The 23,206-nt window shown below is 38.9% G+C and overlaps 1 protein-coding gene across 1 annotated transcript; it reads left to right on the plus strand.

Moving 5' to 3' along the window:
- The first annotated feature begins 212 nt into the window (after window positions 1-212).
- Window positions 213-22,401, plus strand: f8 (coagulation factor VIII, procoagulant component). The gene is made up of 27 exons (XM_042493608.1): window positions 213-647; window positions 1,744-1,844; window positions 2,095-2,217; window positions 4,896-5,108; window positions 5,494-5,676; window positions 5,818-5,921; window positions 6,134-6,254; window positions 6,355-6,619; window positions 6,716-6,887; window positions 7,069-7,156; window positions 8,084-8,301; window positions 9,436-9,580; window positions 10,022-10,231; window positions 10,445-11,292; window positions 12,422-12,564; window positions 12,861-13,026; window positions 13,222-13,461; window positions 13,700-13,919; window positions 14,008-14,190; window positions 15,386-15,502; window positions 16,523-16,594; window positions 16,792-16,877; window positions 17,710-17,865; window positions 17,990-18,134; window positions 18,246-18,394; window positions 21,544-21,726; window positions 22,028-22,401. Exons 1-27 carry the CDS (start codon window positions 478-480, stop codon window positions 22,181-22,183), a joined length of 4,977 nt encoding a protein of 1,658 aa, XP_042349542.1. The 5' UTR covers window positions 213-477; the 3' UTR covers window positions 22,184-22,401.
- Window positions 22,402-23,206: the final 805 nt, after the last annotated feature.

Raw genomic sequence — 23,206 nt, forward strand, 5'->3', positions numbered from 1 at the left:
TAATAATAATAATAATAAAATAAATATATAAAATAAAATCCAAGAATGATAAATCCTATGTAGTGTATTAAATTAAAAACGATGGGCCTACTATTATGGTAAAAAATAAGGGGGGAAAAAGGAATTAAAAGACAATTAAAAAAAAAAAAAAAAAGTAGAAAAAAAACAAGCACATTAATAGCCGCATATTAAAATAAGTTTAATGCCCTATTTTCTGGAAGGCTGAAAGTAAATTATAATGTTTAAAGACAAATTTCTTCCCAGACACAGTAAAGCTTCACCTGAACTTAATCATAGCAGAGCGCGCGCAATCTCACCCACGCGCTCTTTAACCACCACGCGCCTACACGTGCAACCTCAGCTTGCCTGTCACTCGTCCTCTCTCCTCCCCCCTCCCTTTAAAAGTTTCAGCCCGCAGGAGGAGCAGCAGAGCCGGGCAGAGTTTGACCCGGGACACGGTGGGGCTGACTGACCGCGATGAAAGCCACGATCCTTGCGCTGCTGCTGCCGCCGCTGCTGCTCTGCTGCTCCGCCAGAGAGGAGCCGCAGTCCGCCGCTGCTGTCAGAGAGTATTATATAGCAGCTGTGGAGATCGGCTGGGACTATGTCTACCTGGACGATGTGGAGCCAGCAGCGTCCGACCAAAGGTGAGTATTTATTTGTTTAATTCAAGCAGTAGCACACTGATATAACTTCAGACCGCATGGCCACGTTTTGTTGAATTACCCTACTTGGAACAGGCTCATGTTTTAGGATGATTATTTCAGAAACTGGTTAAAATACTGGCAAAATTAAAATCATGTGTGGGGCTGATTAAAGGGTGTTTTAAGTGTTTCCTAGCAGTTTTGCTATTATTATAGATTTTTTTAATTTAATTTAATAGCCTGTAGGGGAGACCGGGATTGGTTTGCACACTTTGGACTCTACTTTATTTCTCTGGCATAAATTATATTAGAATATTCTAACCAGCAGCAAATCAAAGATCAATATCTCAACCATAAATTAACATAACAGTAACATGACAGTCTTACTTTTAAGTTTTAATCTGTGATTTTTACCTTATTTCATCCCTGCTGTTTATTTTTACCCTAATCTATTTATTTATTTATTTATTTTACTTTTATATATTATATCAAAAGTGTTGTGTGTGTGTATATATGAATATATATGTGTATATATATATGTATATATATATGTGTGTGTGTGTGTGTATATATATATATATATATATATATATATATATATATATATATATATGTATATGTTGTCTTATTGTTGTGATTTTCTAGTCTTGCAAAACAAAAATCCTTTAAATAATGTCTGGGCTTCTTTTTGCTATGTGAAGCACTTTGAGCTGCATGTTTGTATTAATAGTGTAATATTAATACAGTTGATTTGTGTTACATAAATATGTTTTCATGAACACAAATGTTTTCTACAACTAGGTGGTTTGCAAATAAAGTCACAATGTGCATTGTGCCCACTAGCCCCATGGCACAATGTTAAAATCCTTACATTTAATTTAAATAAGAACCAGAAAATAAGAATATTTGATAGAATATCTGGCATTTCTTAAACAAAAAAACAACACTTTTTAGTAATTCATCAGTAGGAATGTCTAACAATAAAAAAAGTTTTTAATGTTTCAAAATGATGTCACCTCTCAAAATTCACAGTCACAGTTATATACACAGTTAAAAAGCTGCCAACTAACCCCAGTCTACTCTATTTTGTTTCTTTTAGGAGGAGATTCAAAGATGTTCCTCAAAAATACATCAAGGCAGTTTACAGAGAGTACACAGACTCCACATACACTGTCCCCAAGCAAAGACCAGCGTGGACAGGTAGGCCTCATCATGTTTGTATTGTTTTATCACATTTATATTAGTGGTCAGTACCCATCAAAAATTTACAAATACAATCAGATTGTAGTTTTCAGTAGTTTTATTGTAGCACAGTAGTAACTTGTTTTTAATGTTGTGGACAAATTTGATAATTGCGTGACTTTTCAAAATAACTAAATGTAATATTTTCATGTATCTTCAGATTAGTTTTTGTGGGTCATATGTATATGGATTGTGTCTCTGACGGCAGGTATTCAAGGCCCAGTGATTGTTGCGCGGGCTGGAGACAGGGTGGTGGTCCACTTCAAGAACTTGGCCTCTCAGTCCTACAGCATCAGCCCTTTGGGGATCACCTACTGGAAACAGTCTGAAGGTAGAGAGCTGAATGGAGGGAGCTGCTGATTTTCTCATGCACACACTGAACTTTATCGAGGAGCATGATGTTCCTCTTGTTCATTTTTTGACTCAGCATTTTGACTCATAATCACTTTATAATGTGAAGTCCATGTTACAGCGTAGATGAGTCAATGGCAAAAAGCTTACCGGTCAAATCCTACTTTAAGGGCTTTACGGAGCAATCTGATTCTGATCTTCTGACTCACCCACTTTTTTTTTTTTTGCTGAAGTCTGAAATAATTCTGGAAGCCAAAAAGACAAAGCCATTCATGGAAAATGCAAGTCAAATTTCTACTAACAAACGTCAAATCAGGAATAGCGCGGGAACATTCATTTAAAGGATAATTCACCCACAAAATGTAATTGTATATCATTTACTTTGAGTTACATTGAATTCATGGAAAACAAAAGCTTCCACAGTGAATGAAAAATCCAAAAACTGAGAAAATTCTTGATAAATAAAAGTCATACAGGTCTGCATTTAATAACAGCAAAACTATATCAAAACATTGTTTTGCAAAATCTCACACAGCTCATGCAGTAAATGGGCCTGCACACATTTAGCATTTTAGTAATGCTGAAGGTGGGTTCAAAAGCAAAAGCTAAATGCATCCCAAGCACCTATTTTTCAGGTGCAATGGCTGCTTCCTGAGATAAAGCTCCACTTTCGAAAGGCAGCAAAGTGCACTGCGTGTCAGTCGAAGAGGAACAACCGATCACAGCTGGCAGATATCTTCTTTTTCTCCTGTAAATATCAGTCTGTGATAAATATGGAGAAGACGTTGATCATTTTAGCGCAGGGCTACCCAGAGCTTTACATCTGTCCCAGGGGCAGTATTTTAGATTCAAATTTCAGATTCAAACTCACTTTAAAATTGAGTTTTAAAAATCAAGTCTTCTTTATCACTCTAAAACAATAGCCTACTATAAGAGTTGCACTGTGTTGCCACTGTAGACTATAGTTTTATAGTGGAAAAGAAGAATTGGTTCCTAATAAATCTGGTAATATTTTACTTAGGTTTTAGGATTTAACCTGAGCCATGCCATACAACGATAGTACTTAATTTCACATAGGGTCAATAGTAATCCTATAGAAATCAATAAGGTATAAGGTTCAAGATAGATTTATTAATAAATAATAATAATAAATTATTAATAATTCTTAAAACAATATGTTTGTCTTTTCCTGTGGAGGCATGCAAGGACAACTGTATTCTTCACAAATTCAATGGAACTGTTCGTGAGTAAATGATACACAAGTTATCATTTTGTGGGTGAGGTTTTCCTTAAAGTGATTAAAAACCAGAGTTACCTCCTCTTTCCTGAGAAATTACGGTGAGCGACGGTTATCATTATCTTCTTGGTGCAGCATGTTGTTTTCAAACGGTCAGTCTTACAGTGTGATAACCAATGTAAGGTGCCTCTGAATTACAATACAGCCTACTGCAAAGGTAAAAATCCTTGATCTGGGAAGCTTCTGAAGGATAATACCCTTCACAGAAGCCATTGGCATATGTCCTAATGCTGCTGTGGATCTTAAGCAGTCGGTTCGTGTAAACGGCTCACGTCTTCCTGCCACAGGGTCGATTCATATAATGGAATTCATTATCTAACCTGAAAATCTGCACCTGTCACGTCCAGGAATGAGGCGTCATGAAGCAGACCTAATCGCACCAACGTGCTATATTAAGGGTGAAGGAAAAGGTCACTGCCTGTATGTGTGTGTGTGTGTGTGTGTGTGTGCGTGTGTGTGTGTGTGCGCGTGTGCGTGCATGCATGCATGCATGCGTGTCCGATATATGACATTATTGCACATTATCATGAGTCAGTGCTTTTTTTGGTGTGTTTTCTATAGCAGCATAACATTGAATCCTGATGTATGTATGTATGTATGTATGGTTTTTATAGTGAAAGTTCACAGGACACGATTTTCCAAACTTTATGTGACTTTATTTATTTATTGCATTTCCAGCAATATCATTTGAGGAATTCCGTAGGATTTTTTTTAACCCTTTGAAACCTAGATAGACATCAGTTTTCTTGTGCTGCGTTCAGATGTCTTTCACAAGCTATTCGACCCTTTGAAACCTGAGCATATTGGTTTAATTTCTTTAAAAAAAATGGGAAAAAAGGCAATGACCAACTGCCAAATTGGTAAAAGGTGACAAGAAAAATTACCCAAAAATTTGGTTTCAAAGAGAGTGGAGGGAAATCTTTTTTTTTATATAGGGGAAAATGTCCAGAAAACAACTACATTTACAATTATTACCATTTTACATTTAATATTATGTTACAGAAAAACATGAATTAAATATATATAAAATAAATCCATATGTATTTTTTTTTTTAAAAAATCAGCATTATTTTAGGTAATATTCTTGTGTATTTTTTTCTGTTTTTTTTGGCTTAATTTCGGGTCAATTTTCTAGTAACTTGTTTACAAATTTTTTGCTAACTTTTGGGACATGTCTTGTGAAGTTTCTCATCACCTTATCTCCATGTCTTTGAAAGAAATCAAACCAATTTGCGCAGGTTTGAAAGGGTTAAACCATAAGTGAAGATTTGATCAATGACGTGCATTACACCAGTTTTCTTGTTTTTACCCCCCTGCACTGCTGAAATACAGAGGAGTCATGCTGAGTCTTTTCTCTGCAGGAGCCGGATATGATGACTCCACAGCGGGCCAGGAGAAGGAGGATGACGCCGTCTCTCCTGGAGGATACTATGAGTATGTGTGGGACATCAGCCCTAAAGACGGTCCCACCAGCAGTGACCCCGAGTGTCTCACCTACTCCTACTCATCCCAGGTGGACACAGTCCGAGATGTAAACTCCGGACTCATCGGTGCTCTGCTCATCTGCAAAGCAAGTCAGTGTGTAGGAGGGCAACACACATATACACAGCATCTAATTTCACTCACAAATAGACATTAAGTCTTATGTCTTTATATCATTCATTGTTTTTAAGTCACCTGCTTTTCTGACATTAATTAACAAACAATTGACACTATGTGTCATCAACTTCTTACCCACAAATACATGCAAGTATAAAGGAACACAATATTGAGTTTTGGTCTGTCTTCACTGAACAAAAATGAGTTCAGTGACAGCGGACCAAAACTCAATATTGTTGTTTCTGGCAAAGTTTCACGCGACTTAAAAGAGAATAATTAGGTTGTTAAAAGACTGCACAGTAGCATTGCAAGCATATCATAATATCTTGCATCACATAGATCTTTTGTTTGTTTTCCTAGGTGCCTTCACAGATGATGGCCAGAGGAGAAACACAGCGTTTGTCCTGCTGTTTGCTGTATTTGATGAGACCAAGAGCTGGTACGGAGAGGTCGGAGAGAGGAAGAGCAGAGAGAAGTTCAAGAGGAGCGCCGGCAGGAAGGAATACCACACCATCAATGGATATGTCAACTCCACGTTGCCCGGTAATGAACCAGAGCAGCTGCAGACAGACAGGGAGTTTGTTCCATGAAGCCGTGTAGTAATGTTAAGTGTTGCTCACACTATGCTCAGTGTATCAGCGGTTTGTGGAATTTTGGCCTCATTCTCTCTCTGTTTGTATGTAGGTTTGACAATGTGTCAGGGACGTAGTCACGTGTCCTGGCATCTGATTGGGATGGGCACAGCTCCAGAAATCCACTCCATTAAGTTTCAGGATCACACTCTGCAGGTAATTCAAGTTTTCACATAAAAGAGGAGTCATAGCAGATATATTTAAAGTTCCCATTTACAGTTGCAAAAAGGTATAGCTGGACAGTTTTGAAAATATGCTTCTCTCTGAGAGTAAAATGAAAAGACTGATCTTGCAGCTATCTTAGCTTCCAAATGCACCTTCCAGCACTTCTAAAGCTCACTTTTGACACTTTTATTGTTATTGTTTAGGTGCTGAGCCATCGTAAAGTCACCATGGAGGTGACCCCCATGACATTCATCACTGCCGAAATGAGACCTGCTACTCTCGGTCGCTTCCTTATGAGCTGTCAGATATACGCTCACCGACATGGTAAGAAAAGCCTGTAAGGTTCGGACAACCTGTATCAGCGTCACCTCCTCTTTTTAAATGATAACTCTTGTGTTTTTTGTGCTACTACTGCTCTACCCAGACGGTATGAACGCTGTCTTCACGGTGGAGAATTGTCCCGAACCTGTCAATCTGCCGGGACCCGACCTGCGTAAAGTCAAACACACGGACAGCAGTGAAGACTTCGACGACGACGAGGATTTGTTCAACACCATAAGCTTTTACCCTAAAAAACCACAAGTGCAAGTGAGATCCAGCAGGGGACAGCTACCTCGAACCTGGAAGCACTACATCGCCATTGAAGAGATCACATGGAGCTACGCCCCTCATCTAAAACCCACAGACAGGTGGGAATTTCAGAGTAGGGGCTGGAAGAGGAATAACATAAAGTAAATGTAGATTTGAACTGAACTGATTGTTTCTTTTCTCTTTTGACACATTAGTAAGCTGCAGTCTGGATATTTGCCTGCAGCTCCCCATCACCTGGGCTACACGTATAAAAAGGCGAGATATGTGGAGTACACAGACGCATCTTTCACTCAGAGGAAGAACCCAGACACTGACAGGACACTGCTGGGTCCACTCCTGAAGGGAAAAGTCAACGATCAAATCCACGTGAGTCAAATGTTTTTGGACAGAAGATATCAGAAGTTGCCTTTTTTGCGCGTGATCAAAATTAAGCTACAAAAAGAAAAAAAGAGAGAACTTGTCAATCACAGATAACAGAGGCAAACGTATATATCACTTGTGAGCTCTTTGTATGGCTTTCTGCTGACGTCTCGGTTTGTGTCTTCAGATCACTCTCAGAAACATGGCCAGTCGCCCTTTCAACATCTACGCGAATGGCCTCACCAGGATCTATCCACTGCACAGATCTGCCAATGGTAAGCTCAGGCATGAACATAAAGCAACAGATAAGGATTTTTTCTACACATATACAAACATTTTTATAAAAGAGATATTCTTCCCCTCCTTCAAAAAAAATCTCTCTGCATGCCTTTCATTTTACAAATTATCTTTGTTCACACTCAAATACGAAAACGACTAGAATTCTTACTAGAAATTTCATCATCTTTGCTTCCCTTTCAACGTAAGGATGAAAAAGCTCACTCAAAGACAAAAGTGGTGCTCAGGACATGCAAAAGTTTTCCTTCCCCTCCTCATCAGCATTAATCCCAATCTAAAAAATGTTCCACCATCAGCTGCTCTGACTGAGCCTGATCCAAATCCATCATTTCTGGCGGACTTTTAACCGTAGATGCTGAGGTAGACCGAATAACGTTGTGTGCAGCAGACGCCTCCATTTGTTTGTGAAAGTGTTGCAATAGGACTAAGTTTAAGTATGAAGTAGTCATTAGACCAAGCAGTGCTAACAAAACATAAACAAACCAGTTGTCTGCTGTTGTTGTTGTTGTTGTTTCTAGCATATTCAAGTGCAAAATTGCAAATATTCTTAAAACCTGTAATTTATGGTTTCATGACGGCCGAGTCACAAGTGCTGACTGCAACACTGAGGAGCCTTCCTGTAGGCAGGGGCACGTCTTTGCAAAACACTGTAACTATCTTGACTGTCTTGTGCTTTAATGTACGTTGCTTAAAAGTGAGTTAGTAAAAAGTTATTTTGTTGTCACCAAATGTTCCTGACCTCTTTCCTTGAAAAAAAATCTGATTTGGACCTTTGAGTAATAAGTGTATTATTTTTCTTATTTGGTGTTTTGCCTTGAGTGGTCCTCTTCTCATTTATTTTCTGTTGCTGCAGTTCGTCAGATTTCTACCATCAAAGTTTCATCTAATTTCATCTAATTAAACAGCTGCAGAGAAAGACTTGCGCTCCATGGGAGTGCCTCCAAATGGGACGTTTACCTACGTTTGGAAGCTAACAACAGATGATGGTCCCTTGGAGGGAGACCCCCAGTGTCTGACCCAGCTGTATCAGAGCACCATCTCCCCAGAGAGGGATTTGGCTTCTGGACTGGTGGGCACCCTGCTTATCTGCAAGTCAGACACCATGGACTTCAGAGGACGTCTGGTGAGAAGAACATCTCTGCAATGATAAATATCCTCCTCATAGAACTTGCAGAATTGCTGCTTTTTACAGGCAAATCATGTGAGAGGATTATTTTCAAACTAGAATTACTGTCTTGTGGTTGTTTACCTCCACAAACCAAGTCAAGTTACAGTTTACATCTTCAAACAAGCAGCACATGAGATTTATACAGTCAGCACAGTTTCAAGGTGAACATCCAAAATTTGTGTCACAAATTCAGTATCTGGCCTGTAACAGAGTTGTGACATTAAACAATGCTCAGAAAAGTGTTTTATGCAGAATATTATGATGTCACAGTGAAGTTGACCTTTGATCTTATGGCTATAAAATGTCTTCATAATTTTATACTATTAGACATTTTTTTGAAATTCTCTCATAATTACATATACATTTTTGAGCTATGTCCAAAAACATGTTTCATGAGGTAACATTGACCTTGACCTTCAACCACCAAATTCTAATCTTTATATTTTGAGTCCCAGTGGACGTTTGTGCCAAATATGAAGAAATTCCCTCAAAGCCTTTTTGAGATATCTCATTCACGTGAGAGAGAATGAGACAGATGAAATGTCACAATGACCTTTTACCACCAAATTCTAATCTGATCATCATTAAGTCCAAGAAAACATTTAAGCCAAATTTGAAAAAAATCCTTCAGGGTATTTTTGAGATGTCACAAGAACAAGACAGATTAAGTCACACTGACCTTGACATTTACCTATGACCACCAAAATCTAATAATCATTTAATCCAAGTCGATGTTTGTGCCAAATTTGAACAAAAAAATACCCTAGTGTTCTTGAGATAGTGCGTACACAAGAAAAAGACAGTTGAGGTGACAGTTACCCTGACTTTTGACGTATGACCGCCAAAATCTAATCACTCCATCAGTAAGTCCAAGTGGACGTTTGTGCCAAATTTGAAGAAAGTCCCTCAAGGCATTGTTGAGTTACGGCATTCACAAGAATGGGACGGACAAACCCAAAATGTTTTATGCATCGAGGCATAAAAATGCTTTCAAAATCCTTTAAAAATACAAGCTGTCATGTTGTATCTCCTGCACTAATGTTTTTTAACACCCCATGTCTTTTTTACTGAATCTACTGTTGCCTGCAGTTGGGCCCAGAAAGAGAGTGGAGCCTGATATTTGCTGTGTTTGATGAAAACAGAAGTTGGTACTTCAATGAAAGCATGCTGCATTCAAGCCAAAACTCCTCTAACGTCACCGGCCCTGAGTTCTACGACTCCAATGTCATTTACAGTAAGTTCACCTCAGGGTTATTTTTGTGTACTCAGTTTATTTAACAGTTGTTGGTGGAATAATCAACAATGAAATATTGACAGAATGAATGATATGAGATAAAATAAGAGATGTGCTCTGAGCCAAAATTATGCAGATTTGAACCTGCAAAAACTGCATTTTTTGGCCACATGGGGGCAGCATACACAAGTAGTGAGTGCAACACTGACACATTGTTACCTTTTACGTTGTTATGTCGAACAGTAGGTTCACCGCTACAATCAATCTCTTTCACATTGTCACATCGTTCTCACGTTTTTATTTGATGCATTGTTGCAAAGAGAGACATTACTGTACTGTTAGTTTTTATATTTGTTATGTCTTTGTTTGTGCACCCAGCCCATCATGCATTGAGCAATCCAACAATTAATTTAATATCTGTGATTGTTCCTTTACCTCCAGGTATAAACGGCACCATGTTCGCTGGACGTCAGTTTGTGGCGTTTCAAACTGACGTCGCCTTCTGGCATGTGGCCTATGTGGGCACCCAGAGTGACTTCCTCTCTGTTTACTTCACCGGAAACCTCTTTCAGCACCAAGGCCTCTACCAGTCTGTACTCACCCTCTTCCCCATGACTGGCATAACCGTTCCCATGGAAATGGAGGTGATGGGTAAGACTGACTTTTTTGGAGGCACCACCCAAATATGAAGTAACTCATTCATTTATTATTTTGATACTTATTTTTGATACTTGCTTATTTTTATTGTGTGAGAGTAATGAGAAATTATGGCCAAGACCCAATCAAGTTTTGACGGAGAATTGGAGCTGCCAGAGTGTTTCTCTTGTCTTGAGTCATTTGATTTTTAACTATGTCTTCTTTCAGGTGAATGGGAGATCAGTGCCTATGATGGCAGCCTCAAGAACCGAGGGATGAGCGTCAGTTACAGCGTTCTTCATAGCTATGATGGAGATCGAGTTGATCATGATGGGCTTGACGAAGATATCTCTGATTATACCGATTATTTAGGTCTACAGCCGCGGGGCAGAAGACATGGAAATCGCACAGTGTTGGTTCGAGTGTGTAAGAAACCCCTCGCCAATAACAACACTTTATTAGTAAACGCTTCCAGCCAAAATGTCACTGATGATAAATCCCAGGAAGCTGAAGGACGGTCAGTTTGTCGGATGAAGAAAGTGACGATAGCACCGAGAGGAGAAGACCCTGGCGAGATGTCTGACGGAGGAATCCCTCAGGATATATTGGAGGAAATAGAGAGAGACAGTGAGCGGACGGTTTCTGAGAATGGGACTGACGGAGGAGAGAGAGGAGGAAGACAGAGGAGACAAGCAGAGGGCAACTGGACAGTTGAAGACATCACGTCTGCAGAAGATGGAGGAACTGGGATACAGATTCGAGAAGAGGATGCTGGAAACGGGACTGACGCTGGTGTCGAAGTAAAATCTGAGGAGAGGAGTGAAATGTCAAGTGTGAATAACGGGACAAAGGGAGACCTTGAAGAGAGCAACGAGATCTTGCTGAACAGCAATCGCCAGCTGAGCGACAAATCCTCAACTGTAGAGCAAATTAGTTCAGAAGTGTCACAAAACCACATTCAGTCTGAACCTGAACAACTTACAGGAGATCTGCCGGGTCTGCAGTACAACCGCACCGCTGATAACGACACGGCAGGGATCAGTCTGTCCCTCCAATACGATGACTACAGCGATGAGGTACTACTTTCTCTCTCTCTGTGTGTGTGTGTGTGTGTGTGTGTGTGTGTGTGTGTGTGTGTGTACCACTGACAGACTGACAGATTGGTATTCCAAGTATCTGAAAACATCCCTACAGAGATAGACCTTTTTGTTAACCCTTTGAAACCTGGGCAGGAAATGACCTGAAAAAACTTACTTATAAGATTTTAATACTCCTGTAAAACAATTTTAAATATATAATTACAATAATTATGAATAATGTATTCTTGATATTTTTCTTTAGCTTTTGTTAAAAATAATTTTCTTAATCTATTCATTTTTTGCCATGAAGACAATTCTGCCAGGTTGCTCATTGCCTTCTTCCCCATGTTTTCCAAAAGAAATAAAACCAATTTGCTTACGGTTCAAAGGTTTAAATACTTGTGAAATGCATCTGAATGCAGCACGTGAAGAGTGATCAAGGTTTCAAAGGGTTAAAGAGTTAGATCCATTTTGATAAACCAGAAACAGCCACAAAATAGCCATCACCAGTTTCACCAGACTCCATGAACATCAATATTATCATTTACAGAGCCAGCATATTTTAACTGGGTGAAATAAGGGTTTATTTCAACCAAACCAGAGCTGGAAGGAAAGGAAATCCAAGATGGTTTTTGTGAGTTTTATTTTGTGCCTGACGACTTTGAATGAAGTGTGTCTGATGATAATAAAATTAGAGTTTATTTGAATGAAAATATTTGAGATAGCAATTTCAGGGGCTATTTCATCTAAAGAAAAATGATCTTAATAGGTTTATCTCTGTTTGTGATCCTTTGAGTAATGTTGTTAGACACTGAGAATAACAGTCTGAGTCTGTCAGCACCAAAACAGCACTTTTAGTGGATGTGAATCGACGGTGCAGACATGCCCGCAGAGGTTACATTTCAGCCTGTTTTGTTGCTGCTGTCTGCCGTGCTGTCGCTCAAACTGGACCAGTTTTTAGTAAATGTATTTCACATTGGTCAATTAGCCACACAAACATTTAAAACTGCAGTCCAGGTTAAAAATGCTAAAGTTACTCTTTAAGTGCTTACCGATCATTGTGGATACCGAATCACAAATTGAAACAGTTCCCCTCACCCAAGACAAATGCTACATTTTATTACAGGTAAATGGCACAGCAGACATGTTTGCCACAGATTACATGGACCTGCGCTCCGGAGGGACCAAATATCGACACTATTACATAGCTGCAGAGGAGATCACCTGGGACTACGGCATCAGAAAACCACACCAGCTCATCAAACCCAGGTAGGAATAGTATTTTATCCAGCTTCCTGTGCAAATTAAACAAACTTTGCCCCACCGATGGAATATAAGTTTATTGTTTTGAATGTTTTGAATGATTTGTTTTGGGGTTTTCTTTGGGGGGGTGTCCACACTTTTACACTTTTGAAAACTTCTTCTAGCCGAAGAACTCAGAATGTTTCACAGTTACGAAGAAGAAATGATTTCAAAGAGGAAAAAGACATGTTTTTTGCTTAATGATGGTGATCTAATCTAATTAATGTCTGAATCAGCAATATTGATTTGACTTCTTCCTTTAGGGAGATGCGTCGAGGGATGAGGAAGTTCCTGCCTGAGTATAAGAAGGTGGTGTTTCGAGCCTACAGCGATAAAGACTTCCAACATCCTGTAGGCAGAGGAGAGCCCCAGGAACATCTCGGGATCATGGGACCGTTCATCAGAGCTGAGATTTCGGATCTCCTCACTGTGAGTGACACTGCAGTGAAGCAATAAAAAAAGAAAACAGAAGTGTCTAATTTCATTGAAACGTGGACACTGATGTTTCATGAAACAACTGAATTATAAAACTAGACGATGTGCAGTAGCTTTCTGTTCGAAACGGTCTCTGATGTTTTTATCGGTGCGTGGTGACATAACTTTACCCTCTCTGTCTTGTTCTAGGTGGTCTTTAAGAACAAGGCGTCGAGGCCTTACTCCTTTCACTTCCAGGGAGTTTATGACCGCAGCCAGGGGGCTGGCATGGTTCAAACCAATCCCTCATTTCCACCACTCGGGGTCCCAGGAGAGCCTGTTCCTCCTGGGGAGGTGCGGACCTACAACTTGAAAATAACCAAAAAACAAGGACCAACAAACTCGGAATTTGACTGCAAGACTGGGGCTTACTACTCCACTGTGGATAAGGTGTGTCTTCACTTTTAACTTATTCCATTTTATCTTATCCATGGATATACAACATGTTCTCTATGTTTGTATTCATTCTATAAAATCCAAACTCATTTAATAAGTGACAATCACAAAAGCATTTTCCACATTGATTAAAATTTCATCTTTTTTGAATAAATGCTAAAAATCTTGTGCTTTAGTTAAATAAATAATATGGAAAAAATATATTTATAATATTTTTGTACTTTTTTTTCAGGAGAGGGACCTTCATTCAGGTCTGATTGGTCCACTGGTGATCTGTAAGTCCGGTACGCTCCGGAAGACGCTGCGAGATATCCAGGAGTTCGCCCTTCTCTTCCACACCTTTGATGAAACTAAAAGCTGGTACCTGGAGGAGAACCTGCAGCGTCACTGTGCTCCACCCTGTCAGGCCAACACCGAAGACACCTGGTACCACATCAGCAATAAGTTTGCAGGTGGAGAAAATAAGATTAACTGCTGATGTTACATTGTAATGAGCGTACAAATCTTCCTCATAAATAATGCCTACGTTTTTTTCCATAGCAATAAATGGTTATGTGGCTGAGACACTTCCTGGTCTGGTTATCGCCCAGCACCAGCCCGTCAGGTGGCACCTGCTGAATGTAGGAAATGACGGCGAGTACCACGCTGTCCACTTCCACGGTTTGCCCTTCACTGTTCACACCGAAGAGGAACATCGCATGGGTGTCTACAACCTCTTCCCTGGTAAACACACACATGTATACACATTGTGTTTCACATTTATATACATTACACACATTAACACATGCTGATGTGTAACTTTGCATTTGCACAAACATTTAGCAGATTTGAGTCTAAGTTTTTTCCAGAATCCTGTAGAGTAATGCTGCTATTGTAAAACACATTTTTGACTAAAGCTACATTTATTTATCAGCCTGATTTTGCCTGATTATACTCCACAGACAAGTCTGCATGTTGAAAGTAATTTATGTGAACTACTCTCCTAATACACATTTAATATCAACAGAGGCCTATTTCAGGGGACTTGCATTATCTGGGGACTTCTAGTAATTTGTAATACTTGCTGAGATCATCTGTGATTTTAATCCTTTGCAAATCTGCCATGTCTGTGATATATCAAGTACAAATTTCACCACAAATTACCTACATATTTCGCCACACACACAGGTCATGTGAAAATATTAGTCTGACGCAAGTTGGCATTTTTTTTTGTTTGTTTTTTTTTATGTGCCTTGTTTCTTCCTCTTTCCTTGCTGAATTGCAAAGACTGCGTTGGCAATTATGAATGAAAGTTTTGACAGCATTTTTGGTACAGGAGGCTCATCTTACTACACAACATCAAGACCCATTCACAAAAAATATCAAATCAATCAAAAGAGTGAAATCTCAAAAGATGATAATTGGATGACGTGACAGAATCAGTTGTGTTGATTCTACCTAAATTTAAGAAAGAAAAAAGGATGCTAGCACTATGCATCACAGCAGAAGTGCTGTGTAGTGTTTCTGTGTTGTGTAAAGTAGAATTACATATGACTGTGCACATCATATTTGGGGAAAAGGTCAGTAAATTCAAGTAAAATACAGTCTTCCCTGTGAATGTGCTGCATGAAACACAGATGTGGGGGTGATTTTGAAATCACATGGTGATACTAGCCCCATGCGAACAAGGCTTTAGACTCATAGTTTTTGGGCAAAGTTTCATTCAACAAAAGCCCTGAGAATAGACCCAAGAGCACATTCCCGATTCCTTATTCCATGAATCCTGACAGTATTTTTACCAACTAAACAAATTTAACCACATTAAAAACAATCAAGCATTCTTTTTTTTCATCTCGTTTTAAATAATTAGCTTACTTGCACTTTGAAAACCTGATTATTCACTATTTCTTAATGTGTTGCATTTTTCTGTGTCACCCAGGAGTGTTTGGCACGGTGGAGATGAGACCCCCCACAGTCGGCACGTGGCTGGTGGAGTGCACTATAGGAGAGTACCAGCTGGCCGGCATGAGGGCGAAACTACTGGTCTATAACCGAGGTAGGTACATGCTGTGAAAAATGTTTAGATATTGTTAACATTTATCATGTAATATCGATATAATCTAGTAGATAATCAGAGCTTTCATTGTGGGTTTACTGTAGCTGATTTTTGTACCCATTTTGGTTTCCCCCTAATTTTATTATTAAAGTTTTTAGCTTTAAGTAAATTTTGATTGTACAATGGTATGACGATAAAATGGTAACAGAATTTGATATAAGATTGGTTTCCTATAGGCCTTGCTCTTACTGTGCACTTCTGTCTGCCACCGGGTACAGTCTCTGAAGAAAATTAAGGAAGTCACTGAACCATTGTGCAACCAACACAGAAAGAGGATAGCACTTTTGTTTTCCCCAGTAACTTTTGGTAGCCATCCCAAATTACCAAAGAGTATCAATATACTGCAATTACTAACTCAAGTAGTGGAAATGGTGAACGGTGGAACAACAAAAGTAACTGTGGAAACTTTGGTTGTTGCTCTGATGAACACTGAAAGCGATCCAGTTGTCTTTGCAATCACAGCGCCAATAATAATAACACTTGGAAACACTAGTGTGGGAAGGCTGAGAAGTTGTTTTTACTTTAAGGGCCACTATTAGATGAAACATTTCACTTTTCCAGCATCACAGTTCAGTTGGAGTTGTTTGAGGAACACGACAAGCTTTTATTATGACAGTTGTATTTATTGTAGAAACTCTTGTCACTGCACTACAGAGTGTTTCATCACATTGTAAGTATTATGTCAGAGCCTTTGGGAGAAGTATTTTGTTATTGTGACATTTATGGGGCTTTTTAAAAATAATGAGGCCTTCCAATATTGCATGGTCAAATATCTTAGGTAAACCTGTAGAATCACACAAGTCATCATTTCCAGAAATGTAAAAACAGACAAAATATAGTTCTGTGCTGTCCACATGTGTAAATTACACATAAACTGGGTATTTTTTGAAGAGATAGGTATGTACACCTGTTATTTTAACATGCTTTATTGAGCTGGAATTTTCTCGCACTGACATGCAGATTGTGTCATGCCTCTGGGAATGAAGTCAGGAAGGATCGAGGATTCGCAGATCACAGCATCAGATCACATAGGTAAGAATGTTTGTCGTTTAAAACGCAGCAAGAAGAGTCTCAGTGCCTCCAGAGAGAGGAAGTGCTAACCACTAAAACCCAGTGCACTCAAAATAAAAACGCCCCAGTCTTGTGGCTGCCAAGATAGCTTTATGAAATATGAAAGCCTGGAAATGACCCACACTGAGCTGAATCTGTGTTTACTCATGTTTGTCCAGATAACTGGGAGCCGAGACTGGCACGGCTGGAGCAGACTGGTTATATCAATGCCTGGATAGGCAGAGACAAGAACTCATGGCTACAGGTGAGATATACAGCCTATTATTAGTATTATTAGTAATAGTAGTAGCAGCTGTCCGACTTCCTCCCACAGTCATAAGACATGCAGGTTAGGTAAACTGGTGACTCCAACTTGTCTGTAGGTGTCCATGTGAGTGTGAATGTTTGTCTGTCTCTATGTGTCAGCCGTGTGATAGTCTGGCATCCTGTCTAGGGTGTTTCTGACTTTTGTCCAGTGTCAGGGAGAGACTCCAGCCCCCCTGCAACCCTCAACAGTATTAGCGATTATGGCTGATGAATGAATGAGCGAATATTTAGGGTCCAGTAGGCCCAGTAATGCAATATCATCATGATACCTTAGTAATGATGCAATATTATTGCAATTTTAGATGTTCTGCAGTATCCTACTGCAGTAACATATATTGTGATATATTTCAATTTATTTTGCAAAAGTAAATTATGTCCCTAAAGGAAAAAAATGGGCAAAGTGTTTTATCTGACAAGATAAAGTTTTGAAGATGAAGTTTCTCCATTTTAATCATTTTTTTCTTGAGGCAAAATATATCTAGTGGAAAAAGCAATTGATTTTATTGTTCTAGTAGAATACCAAAAGTTTAATTTGCATTTGTAATATTAATAAGTTATATGATAAAAAAATTTATACTCTGCTTCTTTTGTGTATTGATGCAATATTGCGACGTTAAATATTGTACTACTACGCATTATCGATTACTTTCCCAACCTCTGATGTCCTGTGTATCCGATGAAAGACCTAAATTAAATATTCTCTTTGTAATGACCATGTGTAAAACAGAAACAGAACACAGTGAAATTTAATGTAATGTGTGTGTTATTAGGTCGACCTTCTGAGGCCCACCCTGCTGCACGGTGTGCAGACGCAGGGAGTCAGGGCGAAGCTGAGGGAGAACTACATTACAATCTTCAAAGTCTCCTACAGCCTGGACCAGGAGACTTGGACCACATACAGAGGAAACAGAACCAGGAAGAACGATGTATGTCCCCTGCTGTGGTTCACAGAGTCTAGATCTATTACAGTTACCATTTGACAGCAACAAAGGAATTTATTCTTCAGATAATGAGTTGTGAGCTGAATGGTTTGTGTGACTTTCATTTTAGGTACTTTTTGGCAACATGGACAGCTCCAAGGTGAACTACAACACCTTTTCTCCACCATTTGTGGCTCGCTACGTCAGGATTCAGCCTGATGATTTTACACAGAAGCCTGCTCTCCGTCTGGAGCTGCTGGGCTGCGATCTCAACAGTGAGTTGCAACAGCAGCAAAATTTGTCACAGATTTAAATTTACTGAAAGGGCAGAGAATGACTCTGCCGTGTGTGTTTGTGTGTGTTTGTGTGTGTTTGTGTGTGTTCAGGCTGCTCTCTTCCTCTCGGGCTCCAGAGGAGGCAGATTAATGACAGCAGCTTCAGCGCCTCCTCATTTTATTCATCTCTGCTGCGTACCTGGAGTCCCAGCCTCGCTCGCCTACATCAGGATGGCGGCGCCAATGCCTGGAGGCCAAGGGTAAACAAAAAAAAACAAAAACTGTAGCTTCATCCACAAAATGACCATTTTTATATCAACCACTCACCCTGTGTTACGCTGAATTTGTGAAGAGAAGTTTGTTTTTCTTGCATGCCTCTACGGTGCACAAAGAATCCGAAAGCAGAGAAAATTCTTGATGAATTAGGACTGTGTCTGACTCACGATTATGTCCGTCAAATCAGAATTTGCTATTCAACATCAGTATTTGACTATTCCTTTTTTAACCCATTGAGCAGGACATTCAGTGGGGGTGACATCACAGAAATATAATGAACAAGTTAACTACACCAACAATGGCCAGGAAATTTGCAACAACATTTTTTGCCAACACCAGATTTCAAACAAAAGCCAAATACTTAGAGAAAAGAGAGAGATGATTGGTTTCTCTGTAAACTATAATCAAAAGTAGGTTACAAACTTGTATCAGGTGCTCACGGAAAACAGGAACCAGCAGGATTAAAACAGAAGGTAAATCCAGACACTCCAAAAGTATGAAAAACATGAAAAATAAGGAGGAATTACATTAAAAAAAAACAAAAAACTTCATTATAAAGGCTAAATCATTGAAAAAAAAACACGTTTCAACGACCACCGGTCTTCGTCAGGGCTTCAAAAAAATTTTTTTTGTGGGGGTTTTGTTCATGTCTTATGCACTTATTTTCTAAAAATAGAAAAATCAAACAATTGACAAAACATGATTACTTTGAGAAGACAAAGTGATATTGTTCACTTCTTCACATTGTGATATAAAAAAGGGATGTGCAGAATACGACTTATCACGCTTTTGCTATTATTTTGTTCTGTAATCGCTCCTCGCTTCCTCTTTCTCAGCTTATCGGGTTCACACTTTGCAGCACTGAAGTGTAGAGGTGTGAGCTGTCCCTCTGTCAAATTGTTGAGATGTCATTAAAGGTCACATGTCAAATAGCAGCACTTGTAATCCATGGACAGAGGTCAGCCACTGTGGGCCAACTATTATCTGAATGTGGCCTCCTGAAGGGCTGCAATGACCTAAACAGATGACCGGCAGGAGCTTTAACAGCAGCTGCAGCCAACATCAGGTTTTTCATTGTTCTCAACATCAGTCTAAACAGGAAAACGTCCTGCAAATAATGTGTTCCAGGAAACAAATCAAACGGGATGACCTTAATTGACTTTTCCTTGTTTATAAACATGGGAGAGGTTTGATTTTAGATAGGGTTTTAAAATTGACGGCTCCTGTTGCCAAGCAACCGTTTCTGTACAGTTAAAGATGACCTATTATGCTTATTTTTAATACCAACATCATTTTTAATAACATCAATTTGATGCAGAATACTAACAATAGTTTACACTTATTCACTTAACACAAATTTAACCCAACACTTTTGTTTTTTGTTCCTACTTTTCACAGGTTTGAGTTAAAAATCTGAGAGTTTTTGGTGCAGTCAGTATATATTTCTCTCAAGGTTTGGCCGCAAATTTGTTAAAATCTGTGTCTTTTTGCCAGATTATTCATCCCCCTGACAGGTGTGGTTTATTAAGCTGATTACGCAACATGATTACCACACAGGTGTGCGCTAGGATGGTCACAATAAAAAGCCTCTCTGCAAGATGCAGTTTGATCATTTGGGTGGAAGGTTTATTTGGGGAAAGGAGAAGTGTGCGATAACAGTGATTCAAACAAATTTGTGATCTACTGAGTGAATGAAAAAAAGTCTTAACTTGAACCTGTGAAAAGTGGGAGCAAAAACAAAAGTGTTTACTTTGTTTGTTCAATGTAGTGATTTGTCCGAACAAAAAATCCAACATTTTAAAATGACGCCATCATCGTAACAAAGAATAACTTTATTTAGAACATGAGGTCTGGACAGCATAACCCAAAGTCTACAAAACATCATAATGTGAACGTCCACACAACCTGAAATTCAAACGCCGTTAGACAATGAAAATACAGTCAACCAGTAATCCAACATAAGAGTCCAACGTCTCCCTGACGTCATTTTGACATGCTGTGAAGGCGTGAAAGTGGGAAGTGGGAAAATAGGAGAAGCATAATGTGTCCCCTTTAAAATCACATATTTTTAATGAACTGTGGATAAATAAGTTAAAATGATTAAAAATAATAATAATACCAGCATTAACAGTTCTTCTGGGTTTGCTGTGTGCAGCCGCATCGTGTCAGTGGAAAAAAAGAAGCGCTGCCAGAAACACTTTCCTAGTTTATAAGTTTCCTAATGGTCTCATAGTGATGTGGGAGAGGAAGTGCTGCAGTGTTCCCCTCATCTGTTTTTGTTTTTCCTTTACTTTGTCTCCTTCTACTTTATGTAGAAGCTGGTATCTATTTCTTTCCATTTCAGGAAATTGTCTTTTTATTTAATGCATTACACTTAAGGGTTTTGTATTTCCAGTCATATTATTTCATAATCCCGTCCTTCTGTAATATTGTGTAGTTCTAATTTGGAGACAACAGAAAAAGGAAAAGAATATTTTATTTTTTTGTTATAGACAGGATTCCTGTGGATCCTTCAAAAGTCTTAAAAGGCATTACATCAATTAATTTGAAAATAAGGCCTTAATTAATATTAAGGTGTCATGAATCAATCTTTCAAAAGTCTTATAAATGCAAAGACACGGAAAGGAGGATATTATGATTTTTTTTGTATTGTAATGTATTGTAACATCTCAAAATAACTCTGTCACTTGAATCATTTGCAAAATGCCTTTCACATTTACGTCATGCAGAGGAACCAAGAACTCATCCAGTTAAATGACAAATTAACAAGCTTTTTTCAAGGCAAACAAAATCAATGCTTTTATGAAAATATAATGTTTATTGTTTTTCACATGTTCCACTCTAGAAAGTTTTAGTAGGTTGTCTAACATTTATTTAATTTAATTCCAAGTTGCATTTAAAAAAGTTAAAAAGCGTTGAGTCTTAATTGTCTAATGCTGTAGGATCATTGATTAAAGGATTGTAGGAGACCACAAGAATTTTGAAAAAAGGGAAAAAAATTCAGTGAGATTAGTTGTAAAACAGACTCATACCCTGTATACCTGTTTGCATGTTGTTTTTTGGCGTCGTTCTTTTTCATTATTATTTTCTTTTCTGATATCTAAAAGTGTTTTCCCTCCTTGTTTTACTTCAGAACAACAACCCCCACGAGTGGCTTCAGGTCGATTTGGGGAAAGTAAAACGCATCACGGGAGTCGTAACCCAAGGAGCACGATCACTGTTGACACAAATGATGGTGACGGAGTTCTCCGTCACTTTCAGTCATGATAATCACTCCTGGAGCAGTGTGCTGGAGGAGAACTCCCAAAGAGAAAAGGTACACATCTCAGTTTACCAGGTTCCTGTCTGAGTAAGGCTCCATTAAAAGAGTCCAATAAAAGTGCAATGACTAAAACGTTCCTCACTGAGTTCGCTTGCTCCTTGAATTTATCATTAATGCAGAAGGCCTAGCTCAGAGTTTCCTTCACTATCACACAGGAGAATGAGTCACTCTGTGTTATAGAGATGACAACCCACCAAAGGAATCCTATCAAAGTGTGTTTTCATGTTTTAGTGACACATAGTTTTCAGTGCTGGTTCAGTACTTTTATCCATCTGGTGTTTCTTATCTCCCTCAGATCTTCACAGGAAACAGCGATCCAGACGACGAAGCTCTCGCTGTCTTTGATCCTCCTCTGTTTGGTCGCTACCTCCGCATCCACCCGCGGGGTTGGATCAATGACATCGCCCTGCGTCTGGAGGTCCTGGGCTGTGACACACAGCAGGGGCTCTGACACCACCAGGCAAACCCGCCAACGCCATACAGCAACATTTTAGTATCATGATATATCCTGGTTTTAATTTGGAGTTTGACAAGCGATGAAAAAAAAAGTTATTTGCTATGCAGAGCACTAAAAGTTATATATTACATGTAGCTGTTTGTGTAAGAGAAGCTATTTCTTCTGTGGTCACAACTTTGTTTACATTTACAACTTTTTCACAACATCGAGTTTAACCATTTCATTCAGAAAAAAATATTTTTTGCCTTTATTTAACAAAGAATCATGTTTGATGTCATGTCACTGTTAAAAACAAAACTGAGCGTAACAGTATTTTCTTTGTTTTAAGTAGTAGTAGTTCATCCCCCCAATGATCATTTGTATATTACTTACTCCTTGTTATGTTGAATTTGTGAAGAAAACTGTTTTTCTCACATACCTTCAAAGTGAACAAAGAATGCAAAAACAAAGAAAATTCCTGATGACTTTAAGTCATAAGAGTTTGTGTTTAGCAACAGCAAAACTATATCTGAAAAGCCATTTGCAAACTCTGATGCAGTACAAGTCTCATTTATCCAGTTGTATGCTCTGTATTTCCCAAACAGACAGCCCTCTACAACAGTAAACTGACCTGAAAGTGAAACTTATTTCTGCTCTCTTCAAAGCCAAACCCCATTGACAAAAACAGTGATTTTACCTCACTGAACACAGAAGCTGCTAGTCTACCACTGCCTGGATTGATAGTGTTATTATGTGACTTTGGTGAATCTAAACTCACCATTTAAAACAATAAAGTCACACAATAACACAAAAAACTGTTCAAGGCAGTAGTAGACCTGCAGCTCCTGTGTTCAGCGAGGTAAAATTACTGTTTTTGCCAATGGAGTCTGGCTTTGAAAACCATATAGACAAGTGTCACTTAGGTGAGATGCATGCTAAGCTGCAGACCACTGTTGGAGACAAACAAACAACAAAAATGTTGTGTTTCCAGGGCATATTCCAGCGGAGAGAGTGGCAAGAATTTTTTTTTTTTAGATG

This window comes from Plectropomus leopardus, chromosome 9 (genome assembly GCF_008729295.1).
Source record: "Plectropomus leopardus isolate mb chromosome 9, YSFRI_Pleo_2.0, whole genome shotgun sequence".
Lineage (NCBI taxonomy): Eukaryota > Metazoa > Chordata > Actinopteri > Perciformes > Serranidae > Plectropomus > Plectropomus leopardus.